Source organism: Filicampus tigris, chromosome 2 (assembly GCF_054856515.1).
Source record: "Filicampus tigris isolate MCC_2025a chromosome 2, RoL_Ftig_1.0, whole genome shotgun sequence".
Taxonomy (NCBI): domain Eukaryota; kingdom Metazoa; phylum Chordata; class Actinopteri; order Syngnathiformes; family Syngnathidae; genus Filicampus; species Filicampus tigris.
This window is the reverse complement of record NC_141218.1, coordinates 36,620,590-36,633,753: the sequence shown is the minus strand read 5'-3', so window position 1 is coordinate 36,633,753 and position 13,164 is coordinate 36,620,590. Positions and strand designations below refer to the sequence as shown.

The 13,164-nt window shown below is 43.6% G+C and overlaps 1 protein-coding gene across 1 annotated transcript in view; it reads left to right on the top strand.

Annotated features, from left to right (window-relative positions):
* Positions 1 to 7,371: 7,371 nt before the first annotated feature.
* Positions 7,372 to 13,164, top strand: part of LOC147152347 (storkhead-box protein 2-like) — a 58,758-nt gene continuing 52,965 nt past the window's right edge. Inside the window, exon 1 of the mRNA XM_086024016.1 lies at positions 7,372 to 8,363. Coding sequence (XP_085880142.1) covers positions 8,024 to 8,363 — 340 coding nt within the window. The 5' untranslated portion in view covers positions 7,372 to 8,023. The remainder of the gene's footprint in view (positions 8,364 to 13,164) is intronic.

Sequence of the window (13,164 nt, the reverse complement as noted above, 5' to 3'; positions counted from 1 at the left end):
AAGAAGCTACTCACCCACGTCCCCCCTTAGCCGCCACCTTCCAGATCGTTTTCGCAATACAATTAAATGCATCGTCTAGTCATCTTGGTCCCTTTATGGTTGTAGCAGGCACAATATCCATTGTTGTCACTGTCTTTTTGAAGCGACGCCTCCCGACTTGGAACGTAACTGTTTCAAAACAACATGTGTCCACGAGTATAGTCAAGCTGTGCGCAGCACTCAAGGATGATGCCGGCACATCAAGGTGGAGTACATGTACTTCTTCTGTCTCATCTTCCCTACTTCCCGAAATACGCCGTAGTAAACCTGCCGTGCAGTGGTTTGCTTGTATCATTTTATTTTGAAGGCCGGGAAGTGTGAAAGAGGAGAAGTGTGGAAAATAAGTAACTTGTTGACTGCGACTTCTGGCCGTTGGGGGGGATACTGGGAATTTTTTATCGATCCCATACCAAGTAAATACAGGGTGGTATCAGCCAATATCGATACGATACCGATACTCTTTGCTTGGAAATGTCATGATTCCCCTTGCGTTAGAATATTGTTTGTGTATATATATATATATATATATATATATATATATATATATATATATATATATATATATATATATATATATATATATATATATACATATATATCTATATCATGTTTTATTAAATAACTACAATGCAAACTTTAACAGTATAAAAAAATAAAATACTTCTACTACAACAACTGTTTCAGAACAAAAGTCAAGAGAGTCAAACCAAAAAAAGCAGCAAAGTAATGAAAATACAAATATAACAATGTCAACATGACAACTAAAATACATCGCATTGCAAAATGTTTTGAAAATAAAGTCAGTAGTGCAAATAGTGTAAACAATACAATGTAAAAACCTTTAACAGTAGAAAAAATAAAACAACTACTACTACAACAACTATTGTTGATTTTTTGGCTGAAAAGCCTCTGCCAGAGTACATTGTCTGTGTGTCCGCGGGGGTGTTCTGGCTTGGGGATCTCTCTGTCTGGCTTCCTCCTCCTCCTCCCTCAACTTCTTTGCTTGCAGCTCGTTGCTCTCTGTAGGGTGAGCTTTTTTCATGTTTGTGTAAATTCGTGCTGTTACCACAGTAGCGGAGCACTTTATTACACAAATCACACTTGGCACTGTCCTTTTCTGTTGTTGTAAAAAAAAGTCCACACCGCGCTCCGCTCTTGTTTGGCTCTATCATTGCTTTAGCTTCCGGCTGCTCTCTCACTCTCTGCCAGGGAGGGGCTAAAAGTGTGCCTGAGTCACTCACTCAGGCAGAGACTCAGAGAGTAGCAGGAGACGCTGGGCGAGAGAGAGGGGGGGGGGGGAAGCGTGGTGCTTTGAGCAAAGTATCGATCCCAAGACAATAGTATCGATTAAATCCAAGTACTTGCTTAATATCGATAATGTCGATATTTGCATCGATCCGCCCATCCCTACTGGCCGTCTGTTGGACCCAAATAATTATACATACAATACGACAAATCCAACCCCGTGTTTTGCAATGCAAGTAAGCACACACAGTTGGGTAAGTACTACTGGCGCATTTGAGGCGTGTCCACAGCGGGTTCGAATTGTAAATTAGCCAGCTAATGATCTTTAAAAAGCCTCTGCCGTTAGCATCTCTCCCGCGGTAACGTCAATCACGGACGCTTTTTTTTTTGGGTCGGGGGCGGAACGGGGCGGGGGCCGACAATGTTTATGAATATGGCCGGAGGGTTGCGGCCGGAAGGGTACCCATACCCAGGTCAAGGGTGGAGAGTCGCGGCTGGACCGGCAAAAAAGGGTCATCTGTCTAAAACGTTTAATGTGCATGTAAAAAACCTTAAACTTAAACACTTGGGTGAGCTTAACATTGGCACTTATACAATATGTTTGCATGTAAAAATGACAGTAATCAGTACTAAAGTGCCCCTGCCCAAAAGACTCTGTCGTGATTTAAGGTTTTTTTTTGTGATGAGATTTATGACTAATTGCCCCGCCCCTTTTTGGGGCGTTGCTTATTTTATGTTTTCGGTCTCAGCTGTCTACGTCACGGGAGGGAGCCAAGCGTGATAAGATTGCTCGCTTTGTCAGTTGTGTTGTCTAAAACGGCGACTGATCGCCACCAAAATGCAAATGCACATGACTACTCTTGTCCACTTCAACCTGTGAAAGTATAAAAGTGTTCTGCACAATAGTTTGGATTTATTGACATAAAACGTGATCTCATCATGATCACCTCCACAAAATCCAAAATACCGTGGCGATTGCTCCTCCACTTTCACAAGCTGAAGCGGACAAGAGCATGAATGCGCACACGAACCCCGACTGGTTATATTTCAGACATTTAGCGACGCTAAACTCGTGTCAACTCTCAGGAGGCAGTTGGCGACTGGCAGTGGGCAAGCAATCAGGCAAGCATGGATGTTTATTTCCCCACCCCCCCTTCTCTCCCCGGCTAACAGTAGAATAACAGTACAGCTAATAGCAACAACTAGCTTCAGGCCGTTAAAACAAAAGGCTTTAGCACAAAAACATTAGCTCCTTATTGTCCGCGCAGCGTGTGGAGGTGATCATGAGCCTGCGTCTTCATGTCGCAGGGTTGCCACTAGGGTCGCCAACCGTCCCTTGAAAAACGGAATTGTCCCGTATTTAGGAACTTAAGTATGCGTCCCGTATTGAGTTGTAAAGGGACGCACTTTGTCCCGTAATATCGTGAGAGTCAAAAATAGTCCGTAAAATGTCAATGGAATTAATGAACAACAAGACAGTTCCCTATAGACTAAATGACAACCTACGGTAAAGGTCGTAGGACATCCCCTGCTCTGTGACCAATGAGCTGACAGCACATTCATACACGAGTATGACGATACAGAATCCGCATATCTTATTGGTCGAGGTACTGTCGCAAGCTCTGCAGCCGCCCTCTGATTCTGCTATGGCGGCACAAGCTATTGGGAGCAAAAATACAGAGAGTATGTGAAAGCAGAAAACAACACATAGGTCGAAAAAAGTACAAGAATTTGAACCTAGACAAATTTCCGCCAGGTAATGCCGAAGCTGGATATGGTGTGTAAAGAATGATGTTGTTTTTTTAAAAACCTTTAATCAAGGTTAAAGATGATTGGACACTCTAAATTGCCCCTAGGTGTGATTGTGAGTGCGGTTGTTTGTTTGTCTCTGTGTGCCCTGTGATTGGCTGGCAACCAATTCCGGGTGTCCCCCGCCTACTGCCCGAAGACAGATAGGCTCCAGCACGCTCGCGACCCTTGTGAGGAGAAGCGGTATGGATAATGGATGGATGGATGTATTAAAGTTAAAATGGGAATGTGCAATGATTGTCAGCATTGTATGGACAAACATATTCTTTTTGGGTAGAATAAATAAGTGCATAAATAAGATTGACAAGTATGTTAAATAGCTATGTAATACATTGATGAATAATGAAATTCACACACAGCCTTACATTAATTAAAAGTTCAAACAGATAAGTATAATTTTTACTGTACAGGCAGTTGATATACTACTTTAACTATAAATATATACAGTAAAAACTTGTTTACATTATTTTCTCTTTTATAAAGAATAAATGGAGAAATGTGCGAAACAAATGTTCTGCTGAACTGATTAAAGGTGAGCTCATTGTGAGCTTGACATGACATGCAGCAAGATCTCAGAAGGAATATAAATGGAAAAAATAGGCTGTCTCCACATAATGTGGCATTGAGCTGTTCATAAGTTATGAATGTTCTACTTATTATTTATTGTTTCATATGAATGTATATAGTTTTGAGTTGAGCAGGAATGGTTTCTAGAAGTTTGAGAGAGATTTATTTTGATAACTAAATTTTGTTAGTTTGTATTAGTACATTTCTGGATAACTTTTTCATGTGTTCATCCATCCATTATCCAAACCGTGCTGGAGCCCATCCCAGCTGTCTATAGGCAGCAAGCGGGGTACACCCTGAACCCGCCAACTCAGGTTTGAATAGTTAAAAATGGTTTCACACACAATAATAAATAAATAAATAAATAAACAAAAAATACAGGTCACTCAAGGAAGGTTGAAGGCAGTCAGGTCGGCCGTCTCTGCCGATGAGGTGTCCCTTATTTTTGTTTCAGGGAGTTGGCAACCCTAGTTGCCTACCAAGCAGTCGCGTGCGTTGTCCGACACCGCTTGCAGCTGTGAGAGTGAAGCGGTGTCAGAGTGAAGTAAGACCTCATCAAATACCAGGAGTGTCTTGAACGTGCGCATCCGACTCCACAACAGAGTGTGGCTGCATTGGAATGCACCATTTCAGCTGTTACGTTCCATTGGACGGCATGTTGTCGGTCGAAAAACTGGGGGCATTCCTCATCCAAATAAATGTGCACGTCCACTCATTCCCACTTCAGTCTCTGTAAATATCCTGACTGGTGTTTTTTTAGCAAAGAAGCAGTGTGCGCTCGTCCCAGCATAAACCTATGTAGCTCTGCTCACTTCCACATTTCCTCATTCTCATATAAATCAGCCACAGAGAGGTTAATCCTTTTGATATGTTGAGGTGGGCATTAGTAGGGATGTTCACATAAATGTTGGTGCCAATCATCACTATTTTTGGACGTTATAAGCAATGAAAGTACAATGATTTCCAATGGAGAGTTTGTAACCGGTTCCTCCCGTGACTCTGGCCGAACAAGGATAGAATGGTAGGGGGTGCGGCCATTCTCCTCATTAACAAGAGGCGTCATTCATGGAGTCATTTATTCCCTAATTTCTCCCAAATTTATTGATAAAATAGAAAATGACAACTCTTCATTTTCCTGATCAAAAAATATATAAAATGAACTTGTTAGTGTAAACATGGCCATCACTGTCTCTTTAATGTGGCTCAATGCTAGCAAACCATGACAGATGACCACCAAAATACAGTGGGGATTGCTTTGATATTTTCAGAGATTGAAGTGGAGATGTACATGTGAATTTTGCTGGCAATCGGTCGCAGTTTTCCAACATTAAGCCACGCCAAGCCCCTTGACATGAAGGATTTTATTTAGATCATCCCATTTTGAAGGCTTGTGCTTTGGCAAGGAAGACATCACCTAAAATGATTATTACTCGCTGAGTAGCTATTAAAAGTACTTTATTTATTAAAAGTCTGTTCTGACTATCTTTGAATGTACGAGTCCTGTCCTTCCCCCTCTGAGGCAGACGGGTGTGGGTGGTGGTGGTGCTTCTGACAAGAGTGCTGTTGTCCCTTGTATCACAGACAATAATTTACTCTCAGCTAATAATAGGGCCCGTGCAAGGCGCGTCATCGCTGACGTCGCTACCGGGTAGCCGCCATGCTTGGAGCGCATTGGAGGCGACGTGACTATACTGTTGTTACGCGCAAGACAAACTCGCTGCTTCTCGCTTGATTTAGACGGCCGAAATACAGTATATAAACATGGCGAACTATTGCTGTGTTAGGGGGTGCAGTAGTGCATATGTGTAATTAAAGAAGAAACACGAAAATTTATGATTATAAAAATTACATTTTTTTTAAAATTGTTAATCTTCTTGTTGGTGGTTGCTATTTGTTGACGGTGCCTCGGCAATGCCTCCACGTCTCTCCATAAGAAACAATGGCGTATTCCTCGCTTCGATGACAAGCAGGTGTGTTAAAAATAAACTCATATGAGCTTGTAGCTCGTTGGGTACGTCACTGTGGTTGTAAAGCCCCGCCATTTTCTTGCATTTTAACATGTTTTTGAATCGACAAATACACAGCCTTTAAAGTGCGATCATTCACCGCCCCAAACATGGCGGATGATGACGTAGTGATGACACGGTGCACGGGCCCAATACCTTGAACTGTGTCGCCGTCCTGCTAGGCTCCTCTTTACTGGCTTTTCTTGCTTGGACTTGCTGTCAATCATCCCTTAAAAGCCTTGTCAACATTTTGAAACAGATGGAATGCTTCCTCTACTGTACTTTTTTTTTTACCATGGTGACTTTCTCAAAAATCAATGCCATAGCTGAAAAGTGGTTGCTATGGAAACCCGGCGCAGGAATAAGGACTCATAAATATGTTTATTTTTTAATACTATGAAATGGCAGCATGAGAATAATATTTATACAGATACAGGAAAAGTTGAAAGGCCAGGAACATCATTAATCTATGAAAGCAGAGTAACAATAACAGCACATCAAAAGCTTAAGAGCTGTCAAAATTAAGGCTGAGAGATCTAGTTGAATAAATGGCGCTCTTGTGTGGTTGACGGCTGCATTATTACATCAGCAGGGAAAAAAATGCAGAGAACAGACTTCAGTGCTATCTAACTACAAATTAATTCCTGTGCATGTTAACAACCCGCTGGTTCTGCTCAGCAAAGCGGAGTAACACCATCTGGGTAGGCACCAGTGGTGTTACCAGGATGCCAAGTGTGGGTGAGCATTAGTCTTACCTGGGGGGGCAAAAAAATGCTACAATGCTCAAGTACGTAGAAATCCAGCTCCTCCTTAAAACATGTTTTGTTTTCTCCTTAATTGAGATAACTGTTGTTGTGATTTGAGCTCATCAAATAAAAGTTGATTTGATTTTATTTGACTTAGAAGACATCCATAACTGAACAGTATGGACATGCAGGTGACAATGTTATTATTTTTATTTTTTTTTTTTTTTTTTAAGGTGAAAGAGGATGTAACAACACAAAGGTTAAAACTTAGAACACAACCATAACTGAACACTCTGAACTACTGTCGGTGTCTGCGAGTTGTGCTTTGGCACATGTGCGATTCATTTGCAACCTGGACGCCAAGGGGTTAACATCTCCCTGCTGGGAGGGGCTGCTACGTGGGGACTGAGCTGACAGTGTGTGCTGTAGGACGTGGGAGAGTTCCACGGCAGCGTCCGCTGACATACACAGTACTATATGAATGGGATAGCATACGCGGTGCCCAGACTGCCATCACAACTACATCATGAATATTGTCCATAGTATCAGACCCGGTCTGCAAGCGCAACTAAGTCATGTCTGCCATCTAGTGGTGAAGGGTGTTATTACAACTTAAAACTATACAGTGTAACCCCACAGTTCACGGGGAATAGGGATCTGGCTGGCCTGCAAAGAGTGAAAATCTGTATATAATTGATGTCCATTGAAAATGCATTGGGGGGAAAAAATTGTAAACCCCCCAAAAATCCACATGCTGCCTGCGGGCCACTAGTTGCCCATCCCTGGTATTAGAGGTCACCATCAAATGTTTTGATGGCCGGTGTTGTGATGCAAAAAAACTTCATATCCTGGATATAAGAATAATGAGAAACGCCGAAATATTTAACCGAAGTGCCCTTTACTTAGTTGCATTACGGATCCGCATATTAATTTGAAAATGTATCCGGGAAGAAGTGCTAGTTGTGGTCAACATCCTCTCGACACAACCCCGTACCAATTCCTGCCCGTACCTGGATGAGGCGGATCCTCACCTCAGCTGTGACCTCGCCCACCCACGGCTTGTACCAAGCAGCAGACGGAGTTCAACCTTTCGCTCGGAGAAGATTCGTCATCCGCATCGTGAAAGGTGACTAAAAAGAAACCGGCGTCCCAGCGGACTTGATGCTGCCAGGCGACGAGAAAAGGAGGGGCCGGTCGCCGCATCTGTTGCCTGGGTGAATTCATTATGTGCTAGCATCCAGCTAACTGGATGCAAAGGTAACGACGTGATTTTTACATGGAAAATACCCAATGACATCTCGTGGTTCTTGTGGATTGCGCCCCATGTGAGTCTTCTGTAAACTATCGACCCACTAAATGGTCGGGAAAAGCCGTCTAAAGGCGAGGGCCGACCTGCATGTGTAGGAATGGTTTTGGCGTGAGGCTGCAGGGAGGCAACGGCAGCTAAGGCTGCTAGCTTGATGGCGAGTGCCTTGTCGGAAGGATATGCGGCTACAGCACAGCATTGCTGCCGCTAGCTAACATGGACTTCTTGTTGCCCATCGAGCTCGATGCAGTAGGAGCAGGTAAATAACGATGGTAACACTGAATTCGGTGGCCAGCTAGGCGACCATGGAGTCTTTCCTGCAGATCGCTCCCCACTCTCTGGCCATCGTGCTGTCCAGGGTTGGGGCTGCGGAGGCGGTGGGGGCGGCCGGAGTGTCAGAGAGCGACGCGCTGCCGAGACACCACACCGGCTATGAGATATTTGCCGATTTCAAAGCGGAAAACACTCAGCATCACGTGTGGAATCAACGGATTACCGAGGCTGTGTCCGAGACTTTCTTCCTGGGATGGATAGACGAGCATGTGCTGCTTATACAGGGAAAGGAGGACCACCTGGAGGTACTGAGGGAGGGATGGATGCGGAGGTCCCTCAACCCACCCAGGGGATTCACCATCAAATATCTAGGTAAGCCTTCCGTACCGTACCTGCTTAATGCCACTGTGTGCCAATGAAACACCCTGTCAGCTCACAGCTGGCATTTGAGCATCTCTGCTTATTTTGCTGGCTAAAAATAACGATACCGTTAATATGTATTGTTCTGAAATCAAACAATTGCACTGAATAAGACCTGTTGACATGTGTTTTTGTACACTCCCCATGAACTGTTGCAGCTGTATGTCAAATATCGGCTACATGTTGCAGCTGCTTCCACATATTGGTTTGTTCAAAAAGATTTAGATCAGGGCTCATCGGAGGTCACTTTGGAATATCTGTTGGAGTGCAACGTTTGGCTCTTTGCCATTCTTGGGTGTTTTGGTTGTGTGATTAGTTAACTGTGTTGCATGGAATTTACTGACATCAAGACAACTATGAAATGTCATAGGTGTAATTTTTCCACCCTCAGAAAGCACGTCTTCCCCCCTGTCATCCTTATAATTTAGAAGGCTTATGTCGGGCTCATGGGCACTTAAACAAAACTGCACACTACTATTATCAATGTAACTGGAATGTGAGACGCCAGCAAGGTCAGATTACAAACGCTATGCAGTTACCATACACCTCACTCTGTTTCCATCACACACACACAAACACGCACGCACACGGTTACAGCATTGACTGGACATAATCTTGCTGTGCATGTAATTTGAATAAATTACTGTATAAGTACTAGGGATGGGAATTTCGACTAATTTGCCCGCCGTCTCAAATTTTATTTGCGACTAGTCGATTAGTCTATAAGCAAGAAAACTTTAAATTTAATACTACAAATATTGAATTCAAAGTGGAAAATGCAAATGTTTTGTGTATTTACAGTAGGGGCTATTTCAGCCCAAACATTCAGGACAGTTTGTTAATTTAAATTCTATATTTATATTTATTTTAATAAATGTTTTTGTATTATTTTTCACAAGAGCTTTATTTTTGAGAAGTGCAAGACAATACAATAATACAGATTTTACTGAAAGCATGCTACTGAACACCAATTGATTGGCTAACCTTGTCTTGTTTTAGAAAGAAAATATGTATGACAAACAACGCTGCATTGTTGGTGCAAGCAAGGAAAGTCCATCTAATCTAAGCAATTTATGTAATCATATGGTACCTGATGTATCTGTATGTACAGTAGCCGCTGCTAAGCATGATATAAGCTGAATATTAGCTAGATATGTGCATTTGTGTGTTGAACTTGTTGGCTCAATATTGCAATTAGACGTATTTACTTTGGGTCATGAGCCGCATCGAGGCTGCGTCGGCCGGATTACCGACCCCGCGAAGGGCGACTGCTGCCACCGCGGTGGCCGCTGCAGCTGTGGAGATCTGTGGGAAGCGCCCGCCCCGCCCAGAGTCGCCACCGCCGCTGCCCACGCTTGCCGGCCGGGACGAGGAGTTGAGCGCGACTGGGGGCGAGCTAATGTGCTATTGTTGCTACGCAGCTTGCAGCAGGAGCCCAAGGCTGCGCGCCGCACATGTGGTTTCTCATCGCTCCGGGAGAGTGGTTGTAAGCGAGTTTATGCTTACAAAGCCTACAGACGACCTTGTTGTGATCTGCTGCATCAAAATACTGCCAAACGGTGCCGTTGTTTTTCGTGGTACCTTCGACATCTCTTTTCTTCCCCAAACTTAGGTCTAATTCTTGCCCAGTGCTGCCTTAATATGTGTGCAAGAAAATTTGTTCAGTCACAATTTATTCCTCCTTTCACTTTTGCTGTGGAAAAGAAAGTCTCTGCTGAAACTGTTTTTATGACCTGTTTCTGCCTAGATTATTAGCCTCAGTTTTGTGTGAATGGTTAACAAATTATTCATTTCAAAGTGAGTATAAGCGGCATAGATAATGGATGGATGGATGGATGGATGGCCATTTGCAAATACTTTGAATATGGCAAATATGACACAATACAGTAAACCCTCGTTTATCGCAGTTAATGGGGACCAGAACCCCCCGTGATAGGTGAAAAACTGTGAAGTAGAGGTTGACTTATTATTATCAGAGCTGGGCAATCCGTCCCCGACGGACGCCCATATTTGGGGCGGAGGACGGGGGGGTGACACGTTTGGGGAAAAAAAAGGGCTGGACTAAGCAAGGTGGATTTTAGTCCGGCGCACTAATCGGCCCTCATGTGCGTGACGTGGTCGCGAGGCGGCCAAAGTTCATCTCAATCTCCTTGGCGGAAGGCTTCTTTATGCTCCCCGAGTTGAGGTACATCAACAGAGACCTCCTCTAAAGGCTCCTTTATACTCCTGCGTGGACGCGGGCGACAACTGCCGCATTGCATCACGTGACCGACGCATTGTGCCGTGAGACATGTTGGCAACAGGTCTGCAACACATGCCCGCACACGTCAGAAATTGCTGCTGCGTATTCTACGCCGTGCGCATTCTCTCTCGTGATTGGTCCGTTATGTCACATGTTGCAATGACGTACAGTTTCCCCCGGCTCGGCCCGGCAATTTATTTGTTGCCACGGAGTAGAGGATCCACCACGCAGCTTGTTGCTGCTGCGAAGCAAACTAGTTTGGCAGCGGCGTGGGTGTTATGTCACGTTTGTGTGTGTGTGTAAAGAAGCTACACACGCACGTACCACATTCGCCGCCACCTTCCAGATCGTTTTCGGAATACAATTAAATGCATCGTCTAGTCATCTTGGTCGCTTTATTATAGCAGGCACAATATCCATTGTTGTCACTGTCTTTTTGAAGCGATGACCCCCGACTTGGAATGGAACTGAAACACATTTTTGCCGCAGTAACGTGTTCACGGATGACGCGAGCACGTCGAGTCCATCAAGGTCGAGTTCATGCACTTCTTCTGGCATCTTCCCTACATAACCCATTAAAGCGCCTTTCTCAACAGCTTCCCGAAACCTAAGGTCGCCTTTGGAATTACCCTGTAAACCTGTAGCAGACAGAAACATAATTCCAAAAGAATTAAAGAGCTTAGACATGTGGCTTTCACACAGGCAGAATTTATTATTATTTACTGTTTCAATCGAAGATGTAAAAATAACGTCAGTGCAAGAGAAGCACTATTTTAATAAAAAAAAAAATCGAGTGGTAATTACCATTCTCTATTCTGTTACAAAGACGTCAATATCATCATAGTCTACAAACCATATCATATCACGTTCGACTGGTTCCACTGGTCGTGCACGTCGTCTATATATCACTGCCGTTACTTACTGGTACTTTAATCAGAGCTGCCGGCGATCGACGGCGTCCGCCATTAGCCTATTTACAGCTCGAAAAAATTCCACGACATCCACGGTCTCGCAGCACTGTCACGTGTATATTCTGATGCATTAAGTTGGCTAAGAGATGGAGAATTGGATTAAAAAAGGACAGTGACATACCCGCTCTCCCGGTTTGAAAGGTAGAAAGACGCAACAGCGCTCCCGGCTCTAGTGGTAGAAACGCGGTTATGCGCTCCCGGGCTTAATGGGTTAAACAACCAACACAGCAGGGCAGTGCTTCGTTGCGTCTTCATTGAAGTTGAACAACCTCGCTCTAATTCACCTCTCTCGCTTTCTTCTTCGCTCCGGAAATGCGCCGTAGCAAACAAACCCCAAAAGGAACAAATACTTAAATAGGCAATCAACCCAAACACAGTTGAAACACGACATTCTGATTAATATTGTGTTTGTGGAATATGAGTTAAGCAGCAAAATCCACCCCTTTTTAGCCATCTCAGGGGGCGGCCATTTTGTCACTTCTCTCGACTGAAAATTAGATCATAACTGCTCAGGGCTCAGGTAACGACCAATCACGACTCAGCTTCAGAAAATAGGTCAGCCGTGATTGGTTGATTTCATTTTCAGTGGACAGAAGTGACAAAATGGCTGGCCCCAGAGATGGCTAAAAACGGGTGGATTAACTCTTTTTCCACAAATGCAATATAAATCAGAATACATTGTTTCAACAAGTGAGCTTGCATAGAACATATTTTTGTCAACGCAAATGTTTTTTTTTTTTTCAAGAATGAACCGTTTAAGATATCAACATAATTCCAGTGGATTCAGAAAGCAGAGAAGTGGAGCTTTCTGCCCATACCACATGCATTACATTTAGCTGTAGCTGACATTTTGCTTATGTTGGTGGCGTGGTAAGCCGTGCGTCATAGTGGAAAGTGACGAAGATTACATGTTTTTCATATCACCATAACGCATGAAACATTAGTCCTAGCAATGTAATTCTGAAAGCAGAGAAGCCGATTTTTGCATCGGTACCACATATGGGTGGGCGAGAATAGACGATTACACGGACGGGAAAAAAATTCTATTTGCCAAAGCTGAGCCGTGATTGGTTGTTACCTGAGCCCTGAGCAACTGTGATGTTATTTTCAGTCGACAGATGTGAAAAAATGGCCGCCCCCTGCGATGGATAAAAATGGGTGGATTTTGCTGCTTAGCTCATATTCCACAAACGTAATATTAATCAGAATGCTGTGTTTAGGCTAGTAAAGGCGGATAGAACAAATTATGGCAAAGAATGTTTGACTTCTTGGTTCCTATTGTTCTTCCTCTTGCTAATGGGTGGTTTGCATCTTCTGATGTAGCCTTTGTACTTTTGTTCAGGAAGTCTTCTGTAAGCAGTGGATTGTGATACCTTAATTCCAGATTTGCATTCTGTGGTGGTTGTTGCCAATCAAATCGTCAATAGTTGTTTTGGGGCCTCCGCTGCAGCTCTCACAGTGTTTATCATCAATTGCTGCTGTTTTTCCTTATCTTAACATTCAACACAAGTGCTTTCTTTCTAACCATTTGTGTATGTCA